The sequence below is a fragment of the Bactrocera oleae genome, chromosome 4, assembly GCF_042242935.1.
Source record: "Bactrocera oleae isolate idBacOlea1 chromosome 4, idBacOlea1, whole genome shotgun sequence".
In the NCBI taxonomy this organism is placed as follows: Eukaryota; Metazoa; Arthropoda; class Insecta; order Diptera; family Tephritidae; genus Bactrocera; species Bactrocera oleae.
In genome coordinates, this window is record NC_091538.1 from 1,407,911 (window position 1) to 1,432,280 (window position 24,370).

At 36.4% G+C, this 24,370-nt stretch overlaps 1 protein-coding gene across 1 annotated transcript; it reads right to left on the minus strand.

Moving 5' to 3' along the window:
- Positions 1–123: 123 nt before the first annotated feature.
- LOC106620308 (UNC93-like protein) lies at positions 124–23,735 on the minus strand. The gene is made up of 9 exons (XM_036374511.2): positions 23,419–23,735; positions 5,205–5,747; positions 2,144–2,244; positions 1,890–2,081; positions 1,562–1,811; positions 1,340–1,499; positions 993–1,260; positions 763–925; positions 124–299 (listed from the first exon to the last, which is right to left on the minus strand). Exons 2-9 carry the CDS (start codon positions 5,708–5,710, stop codon positions 233–235), a joined length of 1,707 nt encoding a protein of 568 aa, XP_036230404.2. The 5' UTR covers positions 5,711–5,747; positions 23,419–23,735; the 3' UTR covers positions 124–232.
- Between the last annotated feature and the right edge of the window lie 635 nt (positions 23,736–24,370).

Genomic DNA, 24,370 nt, shown 5'->3' on the forward strand with positions numbered 1-24,370 from the left:
GAAAATTTTACCGGACGCCAGCTGTAGAAGCAGTATATGCAGCTGTGAAGCTTATTATTGCTTTGATGGAGCCGAAATTAACGTTTTTTTCTTGTTTTAAAAGTATTTTTATTGAAACAAACATTTTTATTTCTAAAATCTTTATTCTAAGAATGTTTAACAAAATCGTTTTTTCTTAGCACTAAAATGCAAATACTCGTACACATTCATAAGCCAACACGTAAGCTGCTTTTCAATCACTTAACATAAGCTCCAGAGCTTTTTGCTTTCTGCGTAGGCGATACTCGGTGATGCCATAACTGCAAAAAAATAATATTCAAATGTAAAAATAAATTGCCAACAGTTATTAATATAAGAAAAATATATAATTAATTGCACGAATTCTGAAAAAGTTTTAAAAATACTAAAAATTTTCAAAGTTTAGCCTACCCGAAGCAGTTATTGCTAAAATCTACGATGTCAAAATAGACGATCACGCTCTATTCATATACGACCGCCCTTTTCAATTAACTAAAACCGAAACTGAGTTTCAATTATACCATATTTTATATAGATATAGGGCTCAAAGACGTCTATTTTTAAACGAACAAAAGCTGAATACAAGTAGTTAAAGAAATACATGGATTTCGAACATATTTAAAAGAATATGCTGAATTTCAGCAAAGATTAAGCTGCTTTGCATATTAAAGTCTACCTCTAGGCGTCACCTTATAACTTCACCATTCACAATTATAAATATTTTATGGCTTTTCATGAACTCACCCTGCACTTCCGATGCCAAGCACACATAGCAATATCACTAACTTTGTGGAAGTACACAACTGTGAACTGATTATGTAGCCAATAACAGAACCAGTCGATTCCCACAAACGGAAATTGCTGTAGCCAGCGATGAGATGGTTCGGAAAGAGAATGCCATAAAAAGCTGCAAATATATAGATAGAAACCAATAAGAGCTGTCAAAATTTAGCAGAGACAACAACCAAACTCACCATTCACCACGACCAACCATACACCATCACAAATGCCCCAAATCGCCGCGAATGCGCAATACATGACATAATCACCCTCGCGCGCCTCATAGAAAAACATATAGACGAAGAGCGAGGCATTTAGCAGCGCACAGGCGACGAACAATGTGATGCGACCCAGTTTCTCGACCAGAGCGCCCGCTATGCCTGCGGCGATGGCGTTGGCAACGCCAAAACAAATCATGGCGAACCCAATTTTGGAAATGCCCCAACCGCAGGCGACAAAGGACTGAAAGCGTTGAAAGGAAAAAAATGCATAAACTCCACGCAATACAGTTAGTTATTGCAAGTGGAAAGACAATACTCACGCGCGTATAGTCCACCGCCAAGAAGGCTTCCTCCATGCCAATGAACATTGTGATGGGTAAAATGAGTAGTTGGCGACGCTTGCGTAACAAATTTAGGGTAACGGTGAGCAGACGCAAACCTGACAAGCCGTCGCCAGAGTCGTTGCGACGAACACCATAGCTGTAAAGCGAAGTGTGAGCACTTAGAAGACGAGGCTACTTAGAAATAGAATATTGCTTTACCGTTTCAGCGAGTTGACACCGAAGAGCATTAGCACCACAGCTATGGCCATGCAAATGAGGAAGATAGAGGTGAGCAGTTGGATTTTCGCCGGTTCAGGTGGCGTCAAATTCGGATTCACCTCAGCGCCAATGCCTGGACAGAAACGCGCGCCACAAATCTCATTCACACGACTTTCCGAGGGTGAGGGCGTCACGAGCGCTTCAAGTGTGGCATTCATCTCCACAACGGCAGAAGAGGTGAAAGATAATACTGTAAAAAGAAAGTGTGAGGAAGTGAAAAAGGGAATGAAATTATAAGAATTGAAATAGTGCAAGTTTATATATTTACCTGAAGAAGATATCAAATTCCCCCAAACCTGTGCCATTTGATAGAATATGAAAAAGAGTCCAAAGAATTTGACGGTATTCACGTCTTTGCGTGATTCATTGCCACGCACTTTAGTCAGCGCCTCTGCGACTGTCGAGAGGTAAGTGCACTTGGAACACCACAAAGGTCCACCACCAAAGCCGACCATTAAACCTGTAAGCATTACGCTAGAGTTGTAGAGTTGTAAGAAAACGAATACACAGTAACATATCTACCTGCTGGTATAAGCGTCTCGAAGCGTGGATAAAACTGAGCAGCAATAAAGGGCATATAGGCGAAGAAGGACAAAGCCATGGTCAGATGACAGCCAAACCATCTAAAAAGCTTATTTCATTAGCAAGTGTGTCACGCAAGTACTATCTAGTATTAAATAAATATTCATGCTAATAGTTGTATGAGTATGATTGAATATTGAGTTCTTAACTAAAGACTTCAAAATGATCTATCTTTTTGAACTCTTATATATTAGGATAAGAGCTAGATTCTTATATTTTTATGCGTGGAGAATTTCTTATGACTAAGCTAAACGTTATACGCAAAAACCACAATTGTTCGACGTTGCTTGTGTGAACTTTATCTACAATTCCCATAGCAAGCCGGGCTTGTGGAAAGCTTTTTTTTCTAATACTATTTCTCAAAGTTCAGCTCGCTCTCCCTCAGCGGTCTTAAATTGCTTAAGCATAACTTGATTTTAACATTGTACACTGTAAATGAGCAAAAGTGAGACATGAGGAGTGTGAAGGTCTGCAAATTTTCAAGAATGTAACTCAGTAAAATATAAAAAATGTGCTTCCCCTTTTTGAACAACCTCATCCCTTATTGAAAAGCACTAAGCAAATTAACTTAGTTTTTATTTAGAATATTTCTGAGTTCATCCACGCACAAAAGTGCACGCAATCCAGCCTAACGCAGAAGCTGATCCCTCCATGCAATAATGAAGCATATTAATATAGGTCGGTCCAACAATTTGCGATTATATGCTTGCACTGCTTCTGTAAACAATTGAAGGCACATGCCACACAAAATACCGACGCGTATCTGCAGCAATGCGAAACAACTAAATACTAGCGAACAACAACAGCAAAGCTAATATGCAAACAGACAAACAAAGTGTCAGATATTTGCACGAATTGCACAGCAGCGGCTCAGTGTGCCGAAGGGGCCGAACCGTAATAGTAGCGTTATGTTAGCTGTAGCATACTTTGACCCTCCATGTTGTGCCCGCCCGCTTACACACTTAGCAGCCTCAGCAGGCGCACATTCCAAGTGTGTGTGTGCGTGTGCTTATGTTTGTGTGTGTGTCGTTTAGCTTTGCTTGCTAACCGCCTGCTGCTGCTTCATGGCGCTTTCATGGCATAACAGCTGTATCAACAAATAAAGGTTATTAAAAAAGCAATACAAGACCTACAGTTAGCTGCATACATACATACATATATAGAATGAGTGAAAGCTAACATTGTTGTTGTTTCAATGAAAACAATAGCATTATGCTAGTGAAGCGGTGGGTGTGTGCAGCGCATATGTGGAGCGTATTTAATTTTTGGGGGTTTATTGCTATCAGTGATTTGCGCGAATTGCTCGTTAGTTTTAATGTTTTCTTTTGTTTAATTTTAACTTTTTACGAAATTCGATTTCCGATCATAATGTTTATTGCACAATTTTATAATTACTGGTATATGATTACATTTTTTTGGGTTTATTTCATCATTATACCCTGAACAGGATATATTAAGTTTGCAACGAAGTTTGCAACATCCAGAAGGATACGTCGGAGATCCTATAAAATATATTATGTATATTAATGATCCGCATAATGAGCTGCGTCGATTATGACATGTCCGCCTGTCCGTCCGTCCATCTGTCTGTATATATGCAAACTAGTCCCTCAGTTTTTAAGATATCGATCCGAAATTTGGCACCTGTCCCTTCCTCACTAAGAATCGGATATAAGTTCGGTGCAACCGAAGTTAATTTTTTTTTTCAATATTTTTAGTACTTTCGTGTTTGAATCGAAAATTAGTTTTAATATTTAATATAATCTTTTTAATAATATTTACTTTACTTTTTTGAATATTTTTTTCATATTAAATATGTATATTTAACTACTTGCAAATATTTTTGCTCCACTAAAAGCAATTATAAATATTATATCAGTTAAAAATCTCTAATAAATTTTACATCTCAGCATCTGCTTCACTTAGCTCGGTATAATGCTATCTTTATTGGCTTTTGCTTCGCTCTTATATCTTTATTATCATTCATTGCTATTGTAATACAATAGGAAATTCAGGTCAAGAAATCAATATGTCGAAGGCTAAGGAAGTGGTGTGGGCAAATAAAATTGGGTGTGTTGAAGGGAAGTATAGATTTTGTAATGTCAAATTGAATTTCACTAACAAATGAGGAGATAGTAATTTAAACTATTAAGATAGTAAATATGTCAAAGTGTCTTATATGTATGTAGTGTGCCTTAAGAGTCAATTGCTTATTTGTATTAATAGTTCATGAAAGTGGCACCTCAAATAAGCCATAGAAGAATACCAAACTCTCTGCAGCTCATTCCATGATTTGCTTCTTTTTGCTTAGTGCAGGCGCGCTAAACTTACGGTAGTTACTGCTTTAAAAGCTTGCTAGAAAAATAAATACACACATACACAAGCAAGCAATACCGTCTTTATTTTCTTAAATTGTTGCGCAGCATAAATCAGGCACAAAAGAAGGAAATGCCAACATTTCCGACAACATAAATTACAAAGAAACGGAAGCTCTCGAATTTATTTATTGATTACAATAGACTGCCGTGCATGTATATGTAAAGCTCGAGCGCAAAGCAAAAGTCAAGCTTTCGTTTAAAATATGATTGTGAGCATTGAAAATAAGACTAGAAAACATTACTATACTCTGTTTGATGAGGAAATCTAAAATTGATTGCTTTTAAAAGCGAATTTCATTATTTTTCGCTTAATATATTTTTCAATATCAACAATATAATTCTTATAATATATCTATTTACTATAACAATATCAACGGTATATTTCGAATCGCCTTTTGGCTTGGTATACAAGCGCTGACGTGAAATTTACTTCGCCACAAACATTATTTATATGTTTGTATGTATATGCGCATGTGCGTGTAAATCTGTAGCGCAAACGCTTGGCCGCACACTGCCCAAGTCACAAATGTAACGCATAGCTTTAATTCAGCAAATAGTAATAACTGTTTAACTGTGTGCTGTGCTTGACAAACACACACACACATACATGCGCGCGCACTCACCTTATAACTGTCATGGGTAGAAAAATATTGGATAAAATCAGCGAGCCATAAATGACAGCGAGCGTTGTGGTGCCCAGCGCCTTGTCCGAATTCACCGAGCTCTGCAGATTCGAAGTGCCGTGAAACGCTGTGAAGTGTATCATAAACGCTAGACCAATAACAATGACGTTCTTCGTGATGATATGCTTTTCGCGTGGCTCGTAAGTGCGCGCTGACAATTTGGCCGCACCGTTACCATTGCCATTGCCATTGCCGGTCACAGCGCTGTCATTTATATCGACATTCGAATTCCCAATGCCATTACCGTTACTGAGCCCATTATGCAGTGTGATTATTATGTTGTCTGTATTACTGTTGTTGGGACTGCTGTTATGATTATTGGACGATTCGTCATCGCTGTGCTGATCGGTGACTTTGTAACTGTGCCTGTGATTGCGGTTTTCATTGTCAGCCATTCTGGGATTAATGTGTATCGACGTGGCGCTCGAAGAAGTCAAATTGCCCATGCAGTAGGATAATTACTATTGTGGCTGCTGGAAGTGGCTGAAAAGAAAGAAACCGAAAATCGAGCGAAAAATTATTGCGGTACTTTTAATGGCAAGCATAAATATAAAGTAGCAGAAGTTCTTGCTTAGCATGCTTAAATATATTACAATTATTTCGATAAGCATCAGCAACAGATCAGAACAGATATTGTAAAAAATTCATTTGTTGTGAGTTAAGAGTCACTGGTGCCTTTCTAATATGCTTCACTACTTCGCTTAGTATGGGGATCTATATTTGGGTTAGTTGACACACAAGAGAGAGCCATTTCCTTAGACTTTAAATTCAAACCAAAATTGACTAACCGGAGCGGCAACGCGCTGAGATTTCGCAAAGTGCCGAGAGTAAATGAGCATTTCCTTGAAGCAAAGTCCATTTCATGCTGTAGCATATTGTCACCGCATTTTGAAATTTCGCAACTCGCACCGCAAGTGCGCTTAAGTGTGTTGGTCGTAGGAGCCTTGATTTGAAGTGAAGGCAATTTTTGCGCTTTTGTGGCTTCTTGGTATTCCAATTCATTGAAAGTGCAGAATTAAATCGAACAGCGTGTTGCAAGGTGTAACACCGTCTTCCACAATCAAACTCGCTCACACGCCTGCATTTGATTGAACCACCAACACAGACGCACCAAATTAAGTTCGAGTATGTGCAAATGGCGGCTCGTTTGCCACGATATGGCATAGCAGGGTAAAGCGTAGGCGCAGTGAAGCGAGCGGCAGCGGGTATGCGCCCCCACATGAAGGGTATGTAATTATATAAGCAAAAGCTCAAAGTAAATAAAACGAAATTCTGAGTTAATTTGTTTATATATGAAAACCACATGATTCGCACACACACACGTGCACGCAAACACATGCTTAGTTGTGCGTACTCGTATTGAAGCACACTCACGCTCACTTACTCGATTTGATTTCCGATCATTGCTATTATGACGTTCGTTAATTGGCTATGCATGTGCATGCGATTGTTGTTGTTGTTTTGCTGTTGTGTTGTAGCGGCAGTTCGCTTGAAGTATTTAACGTTGTTTGTGGTGTTAACAAATCAGTCAATGAACACATCAATGTGTAGGTAATTGTATTTGCCGTACTGGTAGTCTGCTTTTAGGCGCTTAAGAGTTATCTGCCAGTTATATGTGTGCTTATATGCGCACACAAGCAAAGCGGTAGCTTATCTATGTTATAAATGACAAGCTAAATTTTAGTTAACTAAGTTTTAAAATATTTTTTATTATTTTTAAAAATCTGCTGTCAAGTTTAGTAGTTTTGTGACCTATTTGCTCCCCTAATTTATAGTTATTAAAACCTTATTTTGCTGTTGATTTGCTTATTAGTTTTCCATCATTCAGCGAAGTGGTTCACGTGTCACTTAATGTGGTAATTAATTAAATATTTTCACAGACTTTAGTGCAAGAAAACGGTTTAGATTTTTCAACATATTTAAAAATATATAGGTTAAATTAAATAATAAATTAATTATTATTTATTTATTTGCAAAAAAAAATTTGAATTTGCTTAAGATCTGAAAAAGTCCTACAACTTTTGAAAAAAATATGTGCTTGCTAACTTCAATAAAGCTGATGATTGGCCATTGTTTCATGACGTGCAACTAGTGTCTATTATTAGCGTGTGTCTGCTTCAGAGCTCCACTCAACTAAATTTGTTATCCCACAATAATTTGTGTGCATGTTCATGACAGCTTACGACCCGAATACAATAGAAGTATAAATTAGATCCATGAATTAATTAACTAATTCACAATTAAATAGTATATATAATATGTTCGGTCAATAAATATGATTGCCAAGCATTTTTGATGAGCAAACAAGTGCAGAAATGAATAAATCAACTGTTTTGTTGTTGAAGTGATATATTTTCTTTTGTTTTTGCGCATCAATATACTAGTAAATATGTAAAGACTAAATACAAGCTAGCAGTGTTGCTGAGAATAGCAAAATTATAGCCTAATAAAAGGCATTGAAGCCAATAAAACTCGGCGTGTTTATGATGTATAGCGTTATTTCGGTCGAAAAATACATAAATTTGTATGCAATAAACAGGTGGCAAGTCTTCGCCTGCTGGTGCAGTCATTTTGTAACTTTATTCCTGAAATGAAAATGGCAGTCAACTTGGAATAATCGCAAGTTATTTAAACACAAAATGTGGCGCGTTGAGGAAGCGATATTTCAAAAAGTATTTCTCCTGATTTATGAGCGGAGTTAGCAACTCACTTATTTATTACAAATCAGCGCAGCTATCGCTGCCACAAATGCGTGCAACGACGCTGACTTGCTAAGTGTGGAGTCAACCAGAATGCGGGCGTCAATGCCTCAGCGCAATCAATCAAAGCTGCTGACAAACAAACTCATAAACGAATACAATGTGTATACGCAAATGCATGTGTGTGTGTGTGTGTGTCAGCAGCTGCAGACCAAACAAATAACTTGAGAAAACGAGCAACAACAAAAAATTGAGAGCAATAAGTTTGTCTGCGCATAAATGGTATAATGAAATTAGTACGCACACACACACACTCACATACAAATGCGCAAATGCATACAAATGTTTACCCATTATCATAAATTTACCAAGTCGAAATTGCTGCGTTGAGTTGACGCACACACACGCATACATTGGTCATGCCATATGCAGCGCCATGCGCGTGCACTCATACGCACTGTCGCACGCTTCACAAACAAATCGCACACAGGCTAAATAGTAATTAACTTTAGATCAGTCATTTTGTGGTTAAATATTGTGCCAAGAAAGTACGTGACTGGAGAGAGAAAGAGAGTTTGCGCGAGAGGGATAGTGTGTTCGTTTAGTTGTCGGTGGGAGGCCATAAATGCGGGAATAATAGCATATGCAACAATTAGCTTCTCGAAATCATCGTGCTAATGACCACAAAGTCTAGCAACGATTTGCAAGCAAAAAAAGTTGCTGGCGAGCGAAAATTAGCTGTGCTTAAGCAAATGGCACTCTGCAAATTGTTTTATGTGCTGGCGATGTCAACACGTTAGCGCGGGGCGAGTGATTTAGGTAGCTTCAGGGTAGAGTTTCTTGATTTTTCTTATTAGTTATATTTAGTATGTATGCTTTTACACACGTGTGAAGACACAGAGCGCTCTGTGCCAATAGTCTGCATAGCAAGTATTGCGTTTGAAGTCTACGTAAAAGAAACGAGCATAATCTGCTTCACACAAGAGTTGGCATTGAAGCTGTTGTCCAACTAACTTTGACACGTAGTTGTGCACACAATCGTGCGTAACTGCCAATAGACCGAACTCACTGCGCGCGCTTGCTTGAACTGCCAGCTGTACCGTTACAGCAAACTGGCAACAAATTTGTGTATGCAACTTTGTTTATAATTCAAACTTCAAGCTGTCTTGTAGCTCCTGCTTGCCGCTGCATGTCATTTGTGACGCGTCGCACCGGGCGTATGAGTGACGACGGCGAGCGACACATTTCGGGTTTATTGCGCATAGCCGCCGAAGACGTTGGCGCCGTCGCTGAGCTCATTAAGTTGTTACACGCCTCAATACTTTGCATGTCTGGCGGTGACCTTTTATTTTATGGCCAGCAATACATTACACTGTTGCCACATTTCTTGGGTTTTCTTTATTATAATGCTTTTGTGTCGGCAGCTCAAGCAGTGCAATTTGTAAACAATGCGGCGCAGAACTATAAATTTCTCTAATCGTAATGTTTGATGTAATTTAGTTAGATTTCGTATGCAACATAAATAATTGACTATCTCGCTTAATTTGCCGCCTCCAAACCGCCTTTCAGCTGCAGCAGCTGTGGGGAGTGAAGCGTTTTATATATAATCTCTTTCCCACACATTAAAAGTAATTTATTAAGTGATAATATATTGGTTTGCATAAAATGTGCATTCACTGAATTTCAATTAAATCATTGTGTTTCAAGTTAAGCACAAACTAAGTTCTTGCTATGAGCCATGGTAATATCATTTCGAGAGTGGCTGCGAGTAGCGCATGTCACATGCGAGTCATAAATCATTACCAGTGATAAATCACCTATTTAAACGATTGATTATCACACGTAAGTGTGTATTTACAGATTTGCAACTAGATACGTATCAATATAAATATATATATGTATATATATAACCTCAGTATATTATTATTATATTTTGTGAGAATATATGTTTACAAACTGACATCCATCAATCAATAGAACTTGCGTGCAACGAACTCATAAAAAAATTCAGCTGTTTTTATGCAAATTCGCCAAAGCGCGGCTAGTAATCGAACATTAGTTGCAAGCGCACATAATTCAAAGCACATTGCATTATATATTTAGCTCTCACACAGCAAAGCGCTGCATATAATTATATGACCAACACGCACCCACTCGTCGGCTTGTGTTGCAACAATTTTGCACAATTTGGTTAATTTTAAACCAACTCCGTGTCTGCCCGTTGCACTCTAAACGCCGCCATGCTCCACAAATGCCAGTCAGTTGGGGTATAGGCATATCACCTAAGTGGTGACATGTGGGTCATTTGCACTTGCGGTGGCGGTCGTTTCCGTGGCCTCTGAGCCTAATTTCAATCAGTGAACCTAATTTGTGTTGGCGTAGTTAACGTTGTGCTTACGGCATGCCAACCAGCTGACAGTGTGCGCGTATTTTGCATGCGAATGAATGCAGTCGTGGTGTATTTTGTTGACGCCAAAGCTATTAAAGCCAGCTTTTCGAGCTTCGAGATTTTTTAAAAATTACATTCGAAATGAAAATATGAAAATGAATTGAATTAATGAAACCTTTAGCAACGCAACAACAAATTCTGAAATAATTTGCGTTTTTGTGCCATAAAATTCACTTTATGCTTGTTATCATGAAATTTGGCAATTCGCAGGCACCTAATAAAAGTAAGAGCATACAGCAACAATAACGAACATGCCACACACAACCCTTTGTGCCGAAATAAATTAAAAAGTGCTGTATTTGTAAGCAAATATATATATGTTATATTGTGTTGTATTTGTTTTTCGACATGCGGCCAGTAAAGCTATTAAAATGTCATGTCGTAAGAGACACTGCGGCGCGTAGTGAATGGCGCACACTCAACACACACACACACAGACACACTCGCGCATATTTATATACCCAATCAGGCATTTAATTTCGACTCGCTACACTAATCGACTCAATTGCCTACAAGTCATGTGGCAAAAAACGCCGTCAAATAAAAAATGCCTGCGAAAACAACTGTAAACAAAGGTCAAAAAACGCGCGAATAAAACGTGCAAAAGTGCGCCGCATTGTGCTGATGGAATTAATGCGCTTGGTAAAGCGATTTAGCTGCCAGCAATGTGAGCGGAAAGTTCAAAAATGTGCGCGTGGCAGCAGGCAGAGCACACACACATACATATACGATTGCTTTGCCATGTGTGTGTAATATCCCGTTAATGCCGTTGTCTGGCTCTATGACTAAGTAATAGATTGTAACGGTATCTATGTGTAACATATCCAAGCACATTTGCATGCCATTAACCATGAAATATTTTTTTTTACACACACACATGCACACACTTATACACAAAGTACTTTATAATGCTCACACATATGCATGAAAAATCTATGAAACAATTTAATCACATTTTCCGCACAAGCGACACAGCAAAAAATTAAATGCTGATAAAAATCAGAACAGCCGAGTATCTGGTGGAGAATTCCATATGGTAATGGGCACATGTCGAAAAATTGAAATATATTTTTTTAGTAGATATAAAACAAATCAGCAGAATTGTAACTGTGTAAGATATTATTTTTTTAAATTTATTATATAACATAATAAAATAATATAAAAATGTTCTAACTTACATAACATAGTAATAAACTAGAGTTGACATATATAACCTAAATTATATGTACAATACATAACAATACTTATATAATAAATATAAGCAAACTACACAAAAACAATTACTTTTAAACTTTAATTAATTTTCTTACATTATTTATACTTTCACAAAACTAAAAAATGTCATAACTTTTTACGAACAACGCAAACACTATTTAAAATATTATGAACAATTTAAAAAAGCTTTAAGACGCTTAAAGCAAATGGCCAGAAATGTCAGCCAGAGGCCAGCAACTATACGAACAAAGCAAAAAACGGAAAGGCAGAGAGAATGTGCTGCAGAATTTATTCAGAGACGGCAATAAAGAACAAACAAAGTTTAAAGTAATATTACATTTTAATTTAATGTTGGGTTTTACTTCGGCAAAGTTTGTGGCCAAAATGAAAAAATTTGCGAATATTGCAGGACAAGTACAAAGACATGGTAAGACAAGGAAATGCTACTAAGCAGCAGAAATATTTTAAAATTATTCTTCAAGCTAAAGTGCACTAAAATATTGGTTTTTAATACTAAATCGAAGGTCACTTAATTATTTAAAGCGATGAGAAAGTTGTGGCGAAAGATTTTGAGTTTCTTAAGTTTTATTAATGTGACGTTTTTCGACAAAGCAATTTCGATTTGCGAAAGTTAAAATGAAATAGCATAAAATTTGGTTTTAAAATATTAGCGAAAATTATAAATTATGCATGAAAATTGCATGACAGCAGACACACGCACACCGAGAACGCAAAAAAGATATAAAAAGCTTTAAAAAATAACCAAAAGTGTGTACCGAAAACGCTGTGACCAAATGGCGAACGAAATAAGTAGTTAAATTTGCTTAATACCAGCTAAAGTCATGAAAATATTATATTAAATGTTTGCAATAATAAAACACAGCGCAAATTGAAAAAAGTTGGTAAAACAAACTTTTAATGCAAATTCGCAGTTGAAAAAAAGTTGAATGCAATACAATAAAACTTTACATTTGCTTCGCAATACTCAGCTGCATTTAGCAGTTGTGTGCACAGAATTCAGGGAAAAAAAATAATTGAAACTAAAATATAAATGAAAACTGTATACTGAAGTGCGCGCTCAAGCAGCCACAACCTCACGCAACACACTAATAAGGCGTGACTTTCACTTTCTGTTTAACATTTGAGCCGCTGTAACAGATGGAAGCGCCTTGAGCGTAGTTTTTATTTTCCACAGCGCAAAGTTAAGCTGAACCGCCAACAATCGTACGCAGAAATACATTTCTGCTTAAACGAATACACATGCACTATTTTCTTGTGTGTGTATGTGTGATCGTGTTAATATTGGTCGATGTATTACAAGCAGATTAGCGCAAACAAAGCAACCGCAACACACACCTGTAATAAATAACGCTACCTTGCTAATGCGTTCGTATGCGTGTTTGCGTGAACTTGACGGAAATTTATGCAAAACGAATTTCCTTGAATGGCGAGTGTGGCGTGGGTGGAAGGCGCTCAAAGATATGGCAGCGTATTCATATGCTTCGCATACGCCGTGCGATTTGCGACTTTTCAGCCAAATACGTTGCGGCCTGACGCGTGGATGATGTGTGCTTTCACGTGGTTTTATGATACAATTTACACACAATCACTTATTGTCACGGTGATTTTGAACTCGTTTCTCAGCCAGCTAAGAGCTCTGCAACATATCACATCATATCACACGGCACATTTCACCTGCCAAATTTACGCAACGCTCGCTGGCGCTCAACGCTGTTATGCTAGTCCCCCTAGTGCTCTCACAGCTGCACTTAAGCTCTGCTATCTGCTATCATGCGCGTGTATGTGCTTTATCCTCACGTATAAATACTTTAGCTGCCCTTGGACCCCTAGACAAACAAACGAATTTACTTATATTTGTTAATATGGAAGACCGGGTTTTTTTGCATTTCTGAATTTTTTACGCTTCACTTGCATCAACGCCTAGGCAAACGTTAAACCATCAAGCGAACGCTTCACACATTCAAGCGTATATGCATGTGTTAATACATATATACAGATATACAGATATATATATATATATATATTTATATATATATTGTAAATGTGTGTGCGCAATTCAATCTTTGCTTCCTGCTTTCGCAAAGTTTTTCCATGTACTTATCCAATTCAGCATCTGCATTAGCATCACTTTGCGTCGCTTTAAGCTCATTTGATCAGCGTTGATTGACTATATCAGCGCATCGTGGTATGCACGAAATTTTTATGTATTCTACAGATTGGCTTGCCATAAGAGACATTATTGTAAATTCACATATTTACATATACACACATATCCATACTCACATAACCATGCACAGACACATGCACGTGAAAGCGTTTCAGCTGCCTGTCGCTCTGCTTTCTTCGCCGAATTTGCTCTAATTTCTCAATGAATAGCGAATTGTATAAAAGATATGCTCGTACGAGTGAAGGGTGCGCAACAGCGAGTTATGTCAACCGGATTTTTATGTGGCCATAAAAATTAGTAATCAAGCAGCTTTACACATTTTGAGATAATTTGAAGTTTTGCTGGCATTTGCGAGTAAGCGCATTGCTGAAACTAATTTTTGAAGTAGGTAATTGAGAGTGCTGTATATGTGTGTGTGAAAAACTTTTCACCGTAAATAGAGTAGTTAATCTAGCTGACATTTTGTGATAAAAAGGAAAGGAAAGCAAGCGTGGAAAGCTCTTTACTATAATAAGCTTGTTTGTGAGAGTTATGTGTTTTATACTATTTTCATTTTTCAACTTAAACATTCGCTGACCACAAACACATCAAGCTTTTCGAGAATCATATTTAGTAAAACATTGAACTTTATGTCATTAAATCGCCTTATTGAGTGTTATTTACTATGATGCGAAATTCAAGAGGCCAATTATTTTTGAGTAAATTGTCAATAACTTAACTAATACTGACCTACAACAACACTTGTTAGTCTACAGAAACAATTGAAGATAAACGGTATTCTCAAACGCACAAAGTCAACACGCCATCAACTTCAATAGCATTATATGGTAAAGCTCGTAAGCTTATAAGAAAACTAACTGATAAATTACCCACACACGGCTAAAAGAGGAGCCAAACGCTCTTACATTCACACATTCACCTTCTGCCTCGCACCCACAATAAATATAATCGCGTGGCGCAACGATTGCACAAATCAAAAGTCTTCATTACTTTAACGACACTGCATCGCAATCAGTCGCAGTTTTTCAAGTCACTCTGATATTGCAGAAACTATAAAAAAGAAGCGAAAATCGTGCAAATTGATGCAAACAAATGGAGACACGCTTTTATGATATTTTTTATGATGCACTCGGCGTAGGTTTGCGGAGCAAAGCAAATAAAGCAATAAGAGTGAAAGAATGAAAGCGAGGTAAGCAAGTGGGAAAAACGTGATTGAAAACTGAGATTGATATAATATGTACACATCTACATGAAAAGACAACAAAGCGCATGTTGAGAAGAATATGGATTCGCCTTGTCAAGGTATCCTTTTAAAATACAATAGTTTGCGTAAAAGTTTTTGTTTTTGAACAAATATTTATTGAGACATACTCTCTTAGCTATAAGCTGTAGTTGCTTTTATCTGACGCTACATTTTCTTAACAAATACAGGTTGGTTGTAAAGTTTCTGCTCTCACCAAGAAATAGCACTACTAGCTCCAATTTTCTAAAGTTGTGAGAACACATGCAAAGCTACAAGTCATTCTGACAAATAATTCTTTGTTTACAAGCAATATGAAGTTGACGTGTCTGAGTATTTTTTTAATATGGAAAAAAATTTAATAAAACGCAGTGATTAAATTATTTTTTTTGAAAGGCTTAAAAGCAAGGAAAATTAATGAACAATTGTTAGAAGTTTATAAGGAGTCCTCATCTTCCAAACATCGTCGTGCAAGACTTGAAGACGATCCACGCGAAGGACGATCAAAAACCGCAACCACACCAGAAATCATTGAGCAAGTTCATAATATTGTTAATGAGGATACAAGTTTAACTAGGCGTGAAATTGTAAATGCCATAGGCATCATAGACGAACGAATACTTCATATTTTACATGGAGAATTACCTATGAAATGAATATGATTGATTATCTGCAGAAAGGAAAAACAATCAACTCTGAAAATTATTGCAGCCAGAAACCTGAAACAATTCCTTCGTGAAAAGCGTTTTTCGTCGAATGAAAAAGCTATTACAGCCGTAGACGAGTATTTTGCAGATCTGCCAGAAAGTCATTATAAGGATGATATAAATTTATTGGAGGATCAGAGGAATAAGTGTATTGAAGGTAAGGAAGATTATATTGAATAAAAAGATATATTTAGTACCAAAAACAGTATTTTTTTTATTTCAAGCGCAGAAACTTTACAACCAACCTGTACGAGTAGCATTTATGGCATACCTATAGGCGTTGTGTCATTGTACTGTAGAACAGCTATGCTAAATATAATAAATAAAAACTTTAAACAGTTATGTTTGTTAAATCGCTTAAGATGAACACAACAAAAACATCCACAGCTTTTCAACAAAATTTAAGTATTCTTAGTAATAGCAACAACTCTTATTTGCATTGTATAGTTAAACTAACATAACTGCTGTGAAGTCCTGGTTATGCTTATTTTGGTCATATAATATTACTACTTGGAGAGAGAGAGAGAGAGAGAACGCATACACATATGATTTGCGAGCGCTGTAAAAATATCCCTGATTTGTTTGTGGCCAACGCGCGCTGTTCTTAAAATGTTATTTGAAAAGAGCGTTGCCCTAATGAATTAACAGTTAAGAGCATTTTGCTCACACATAACATAATCTACTTTCAAAGCAATGCAATTATGAACAATTATTAAATATATGTCACGAATTAACCGCCATTAAATATTCGAATACAATTGATTTATTTTTTTTGTAATCAAAAACGATATATTTACATAAATATATATAGGTATGTATATATTTAAAATAAAAAATATTTACACAAATGTATATATGTTTATACTTTAACAAATATATATTTTTTTAAATAAAATTTATATACCTAATTTGTCAAGCCAAGAGAATATTGTTGCGTCACATGCTCACTATACTCAAGTACACTACCATACTTATGTTAGAACACACGTCACTAATCGACCATGACTTAAAAGTGCGAAAGACTTGAATTTTTTGACACTTTGTTGTTATTGTTGCGAAAAACTTCATTAGCTCTGTTAGTGAAGATAAATTACTAAAGAATTAATGTTTATATATGTGTATAAATTATGTATAAAACTCGCAAGTAAGTTATTTGATTAATGATCGGACTTTGCAGTTCCCAATTACAATTAGTTCCGGACAGTAACAATCCACTTAACCTTAAAATGTTTGTTTTCTCATTTCTAAGATAAGCAAGTCATCAACGCCTACACAGTGGAACCCTTGGTCAACCAACAACCCAAACAAGCGGCGGCGGTTTCTTTCGCCCTCGACTTAGATGGCATTTTGGTGGATATAAGATATTTAAATTCGTTCACCATACGACATGCAAAATAATAACACAGACAGGCAAGTGTTAAGTACACAAACTATGTACATATATATGTACGTATGTCTATTTCCGAATATAATATGAGTAGTGCTTTGTCAAAGATGGATTGAGCAAAAGTGACAAATCACAAAATAATAAACTGTAGTGTTCCGCATCTGCACTCATCATTGAAATCGATACGACTAAAGTTCATGAATGAGAGACGAAGAGCATCACTCACATAATAACTGCACATGACGCCAAGAAAGCAAAGAAATAGTTCAGCTATATAAGAATGCACGCAGAGAGATATGCATAAGCATTTTCTTGCCATACGCGAAAGCTAGCTCGCATGGATTTGGCGTGTGTCACGCATTTAGAGGAGTAAAATGTAATAATAATGTCAACATGGAGTTAAGAGTTAAGTGGTGCACACACACAGCGCTGTGTTCTTTAACAGGCGCAAGGTAGAATAATCAACATGGCATTGTTGAAAGGAGTAGCAAAATTTCCTTGCAGACTAAATAGCATCTTCATAAAACTTCTTTCATGTATAAAAGTTAAAATACGTAAACTGGCGGAAATGGATTAAAAAATTCTAATAAAATTCACACATGTATTCCACACCATTAAGGAGGCTTCATCTAGAATGTGTAATGCGCATTCCGCTGGCATACCCATTGGAGCATATGTGCTGAGAGCAACCTTATCTGCAACTCAAAATATGACGCTATCCATGCAATTGCACCTGATGCTTGCTGTGGTATGCAAATGCCAGCTCAATTGGTTTCCTTTACGCCGAGCGACTGCAGCACGTCGAGAATGTGTGAAGTGTAGATGTGGTTGTGCACAAAAGCATATTACTTTAGTTAAATTCATGCATATTTACTTTGTGGCATGCAAATATAGTGTGCAACCAAATAACTGTGTGTTTTTAGCTTACAACAATTTTTTTTAATTTTTACTATTAATTATTTTTTGGCATTTAAGCCATTTTAGTTGTTATTTATGTACATATTTTGTAGCACTTGTATTTTGCTGCGTTGAAGTGCATTTTTAATATGTCAAATATTCTAACATTTTTTATAAAAGCCAAATAGCATATGCATATACGTAAATAGATTTACAGTTTCCAGTTGGATTACAGTATTAAAGCTCTACTCAATTCCATGAAATTATTTTTATTTGACTGAATTCGATTGCAAATGCATTATTTGCGTTTAGAATTTCATTGGCTTCACAGCGAAGCTGCTACTAAAAAGCGAAATCGCTCAAATGGTAAGCGCGGGATTGATGAAACGCTGAATTGCAAACAAAAAACGTAAATGCTTCAAACATGCAATTGCACATATATAAAGCATGTTGGAAAGCCAAAATAAATTTTGCTGTTAATTCGCGTGAAAGTTGTAAATTCTATGCATGCTGGCATATCCTTAAGTGCACATAAAATATGGCGACATACGAGATGGTATGCCAAATTGAATTCATAGCGGTGCAAAAAAGCAGACAAAAGTGTTGTTTGTTTGTTGCGAGTGTGTTGCAGAGAGTTTTACGCTGCATACAAACACACATACGTTATGTAAATATGCGTTGTACAGGGTGCGACACATTTTGTGTCGGTAGATGTGGCAAACACTATTTGACATTTACTAGACGATTGAATTAGTTAGACCTGACAGTTGATGTCAAGCAGTAGTGATCACATAGATCTTCAGATTTGACTATGAAATTTTCGAAGCATTGGCGCGTTGCAGGTAAGCGTTCGAAATTATCGATAACCTACTAGAAAAATTAGCGGACTGGCCAAAAGTACATATTAATTATATAAATGTTGCAATTTTAACAAAAAATTTCGAAGTATAAATACATTTGTATTTATTTTCCAAAAAGCTGGCGCACGCTGTATATGCAAAATCGTCGATCAACCGGAAAAATTGGCAAAAATAAATCAATAGTTGCGCCACAATATTCTATTCCATGCGCTTGTTAACACACTTTTCCATTTTACGGTTCGCAGCGCCGAGCAAATCGAAAGCATGCAATATTCATCTGCAATAAATATGTTTCTAATATGTATGTATGCATGTGTACAGTTGTGAATATAAAGATGTGTGTTGTAGAAATATGCATGTATTGTGTCATTGAGGAGGCTTAAAAATATACCAATGCGCACACAGCCACTCGCTATTGTGTAGTTGCGCATGTGGCTGTTTGTATGTGTGACAGTGTGGGGCATATTCATAAGTCGTATGCAAATGCAAGGTAAATATGTGCATATATGTGTAACAGTCACGCCATCTAAACTGCATAGGAGTCAAATAAGCAAACAAATGTTTTCCACACACACACACACACATATGTTTGTATGTATGTGTGCGTATGCTAGCAAAAATGTTTTCAACAAAGCAATCAACGCCAGTGAGTCGAAAAATTGTTGAAATTGATGTTGTATGCACTCATTTGTGTGTGTGTGTGTGTGGGGCTTACTTGCATAAAAGTCTTTAGAATTTGTGGCATTGTTGACAGAGCATTTAAGCGCCGTGCAACAAGTCACTTTTGGCGCTGCAACAATTATGCGCGCATGTGACAAAGACGAAATTGTGTTAATACAAAGCGGCAACATTGCGTTCTCAATCTTTCTTCATACTAGTATTGGTTAATACTGCTTGATATTAAGTAGTGCAGTATGTGAGACCTAACTTTGATACCAGTTGTTGTTCATAATCAAATTAAGGCTTATGCTAACAGCACTAACCCTTCTTTGAGTTACAGTGGATTTGTGGCATTAAAAGCAGATTTCAACCACAGTTGGCTGGTAAATTGTACAGGTTTTTAGTTTATATTATTTTCGACACGAGCCACAAATTGCTTGCACTGGAAACTCGCATAAATATATAGCGCAATTTTAATTGCTAATAGACATATTTATATAATTTTCAATTTGTTCCGGTTCGTAACCCCCTATCATTTGACTTACAATAGCAAAATTAATTATTTTAATTTAATTTAAGCGAATTATGCAAATCTTATGACGTCAAACAGCACATAAATCATTGTACAACATTTAAATGTGAAAGGCAAATAATGCAGAGCCTCCGCTGATACCTATCACGCCAGCTGTCAGTTAGTCACGAATTATGCACAAAACTATAAATGCACACACTTTAATTCAGCGAATGAATATTTTTAGTGCTGCATTCAAATTATTTCACAGCCGTCAAGTAACTGAGACATGCATTTAGAGTTCAATGATATTTGTTCTGCGCTAACGCGCATTATTAAAAATATGTAAATAAATCGCATGTAATTATATGCTTTGGCGGGCTAAGCGCTGCATACTCAACATCCGATTAGCATGCATTTGCATCAATTAGCAACTCATTAGGCAAGAAAAAGCAAGCGCGTTGCAGCGAATTTAATGCCAGCATGCCGAAAATACTCGCAAAATATTGTAGTTGAAAAATTTAAAGATTTTAAAGGCAATAACACGCAGCTAGATAACAACAACATAAACACAGCCAGCGCAATTACACAAGCGCCGCTATAAATCAATGTAATCAAATTATATAATTAAGTGATAAATATATCAACATTTTAGTCGCAGTTAAGTAGTAGTTAAATTGTAATTTTAGTAGTCATTGCAGTTGCCGAAACGCAGAAAAGGTAAGCAAAAAGCGCGAGCAAAGTCATTAGCATATTTTCAAGCATTTTGTCAATTCAATATTTGCCTACACTTAATTAAGCTGTTATGAATATCAAGCGCATAACTAATGATATAATGCCTGTGCACACAAAACGCCACGCTGTCGTGTTATGCTAATGCGAGCAAAGTGGACACCTGTTAGCCACACTCCACGACGCTGGCTGGGTTCGCGTAGGCGTATGAGTAATACGAGCGCTCAGATTTAATGAATGCACTTTTCAGCAACACACACACATGCTTGTGGTTGCTCATGTTTAAACTAGGTGTTTTATTTAATAATAACAGCATATTAAGCACCGTAATAAATTCAAATGGAAATCAGCGCTTAACAGCTGTGTTTAGTGCAAAGCTAGTGCCAGCAATAAAAACAACGAATTAAATAGTGTGAACGGCAAGAGTTTAGCAGAACTTGTTCAGCTGCCGCCGATTTGTATGCGCGCCGCGTGTTAATGTGACAAGGAGTGCAGTTCCGCCTGTCGTCTCGCCGACAATTAGCAATCAATTGCAGAATGACAGCGTGAAAAAGCAAAAGTTTAACTCTGCCGCATATGTTATGCGCTCGGCTGTGTTGTTCGTGTTGCTTAGAATGCCGCACAGCTGTTGGTCGCTTGGGTGTTGGTTGTGATTAAGGTGCTCGTTTTTTCTTGCTGTTGATTTAAATGCATTAATGAGGTGTTGCGCCGACAAAGTCAGCGTTTAATTTCTGGCTGGGAAGTTGAATTTTGATTTAAGCTGCTGCTTCCAGCCGTAACTAACAAAAAATTTAAACTTTTGCATATAGAATTTGTTGCATTTTTTTTTATAACTGAGTTTTTCTAAATTAGTAATGTAGCATATAAATTCATTTGAGAGTGATTGGGAGAAGATTTTACTTGATCTACCTGAAAGGGTTATTTTCACTTGTGAATTTCAGAAGTGGTTGTTGTTGTTGTAGCGGCAGAAAGCAGTCCTGATATAATTTTAAGGAGTGGTGCCAAGTTAATAGGCGAGTAGAAATCCAAGTATGTACCGCCACTTAGACCTGATTGTTGGGACAACAATTCAAAAATCGTATTTTTACTTGCTTATATAATATATCGTATATACATATTATATATTGGAAAATATTCTCCAAATATTTGAAGTTGATCCGGCAAATAGTTTCGCAAATAGAATGATGAAAAAGCGAAATCGTAAAAAATTTGTTACTTTTGCTCGAAACGCAGTTTTTAAAGCCGGTGAGAAAAATTTCTTTGAAACGGCTTAACCGATCGACTTGAAATTTACACCTGACCTTCTTAGATAATTTTTTTTCAGGTAGTGATTGATGGAATAAGATTTTTGAAATTGATTTCAATTTTTTTTGGAAGCCGCCATTTTGTCAAAACTCAAAAGATCATCTGTTAGATTAATAAATATTTTTTTTCATTTGAGATTTTGAGTAGAAAAATATTTCCAGACACCCATTTTCAAAGGTGCTCCTAGAGATCTGCTGCGGAATCAAGAGAATACAAAATTTTTCAAAATTAATCACTGATTATTAAAGTTCACTGAATTCTGCGAATGCGCATTATTTTTACATATTTATCAAATAAAATGCCTTTTCAAAAAAAAATTCACGAAAAAATGCCTTTTTTCTGATTTGCAAGTGGGCGTAACCTCTTAAGGCAAAATCTTAAATAATAAAACAAAAAATTTCTAATAGCTTGCGCCTTTTTTATGACAGCTTCTACCTTACTGCAGCAAACTCCTCTGCATATTTCGAATGTGGAAAATTTTTTATAGATTTTATTAAGCGTATATTTATGGGAGCATAAGATCTGTAAAACACTTTTTGCTTGGATATGTTTAGGCACAAATAGATCATGATGATCGCTCAAATATTTATCAGAGATGTAAACCTAATAACACAAGTAAAAAGTAAAGGAAGTTTGCGGCAATGAAAAATTCCTATTGTAAAGATTGCCTCCTATGAACACTTAAGGCACTCGTAGCCAAAAAAACCACATACAATCATATATACATAATTTTTAAATATTAGTAAGAATATTTTCATTAGTAAGTGCCGGCTTTTGGTATTTCAAAAACTATTGAAACTTCAAAGCAAATCCAATTTCGTACCTATTTCATTTGTGTTACAAGTAATCGTTTAAAATATATCTCGTAACTTGGTGCGAAGCTTGCAAAGCTTGTTGTACTTAGCGTTTATTGTGTATATTATATTTACGTGAATTGTTGTAATATTACCGTTAAGTTATTTATTAATTCTATATAATATTGTTTTCTTTGCATAAAATTTTGTGCAGAAGTTGAGTCGAAAATCGGTGACCAGGTGAAGGTGAAAGTGACTATATAGAAGGTACGCGCAAAACGCATTACATAGCTTAGTAAATAATGAGTAATTAGTTTTACTGCAGTCTGTTAGAGTATTTGCTGCAATCATTGCTCTATGAAGAAGAACTCATTATTTACATCAATTTCTGTGTTTCACGCACTTTCTTTTGATAAAAATGATTGTCGCCACACTTTTTATCTAATTCTGTTTGAAATTTACCAGCGCCACTATCTCCTTTTAATGTGATAACGGTTTTAGCACACCCACCTGATAGTCGTTTGATGATTGCAGCAATTTTTCACACTAAAAGCAGTTGAACGGCAATCCAACTCACTCAGCACTGCGTGGTGCCTCGCACCGCACACTTGGAATACTCGTGTAATTTGTCGTAATGCAATTCGAGACAATAAATCATATATTATGCCGTTAATTTAACGCTGCATGTAATTTAATCGAAGTGTCTTATTTAATAAAAACGCGCTGATGCTCGTTCTCGCGCTGGTTGGCTGAAGATCAACGTATCAAAGGCAGTCGCACCGAACCGAACCGAACTGCTCCACTGACGATCACAACTGATTTTGAACTGTTCTCGGCAATGCCGTCGAAGCATAAACAAATCTTGCGCAAATCTTGTATTGTAACTAAAGTGAATCTGAAATGTATTAAATAACGCCGAAAGCGCCGCTCTTAGTCAGCGGAGAACAATAAACGTGAAATTATGATGAAGGTCGTCTAAACGACTCTTTGCGGCGTTACATTGTTATTGTTGTTATTTATTGATTAACTGCGGTTTTGAGTTTTTCTTACTTCAGTTTTTTTTTGTTTGGTTTTTTTTTTTTGATTGTATGTTGGCTGTTTACAATTTAACATATGATTATAAAAGCGCCAAAAAGTATTAAATGATTATTTAAAATTAAATGAGACATTAAATATTGATTTTACACTTAACTTACACTTAAACAGCCACAACCTAGTGTACTGAAGTTAATGCAGCAGCTGTAGTAAGAAGCAGCAAATTATGCTAAAATCCGATTCATTTTAGAGCTTCTTTGATTTTCATAAATAAACGCATACATAAGTACCATACCTTCGCTCAAATCACCAGCTTTCAGTAATCAAACGCCTACACTATTTTTGCTCGATTGTTTGCTTGTTTACTTTGTCGCCGTGTTTCAAGTGTCGGCTGTGTTGCTTTTGTTGTTGTTTACTACACAAACTT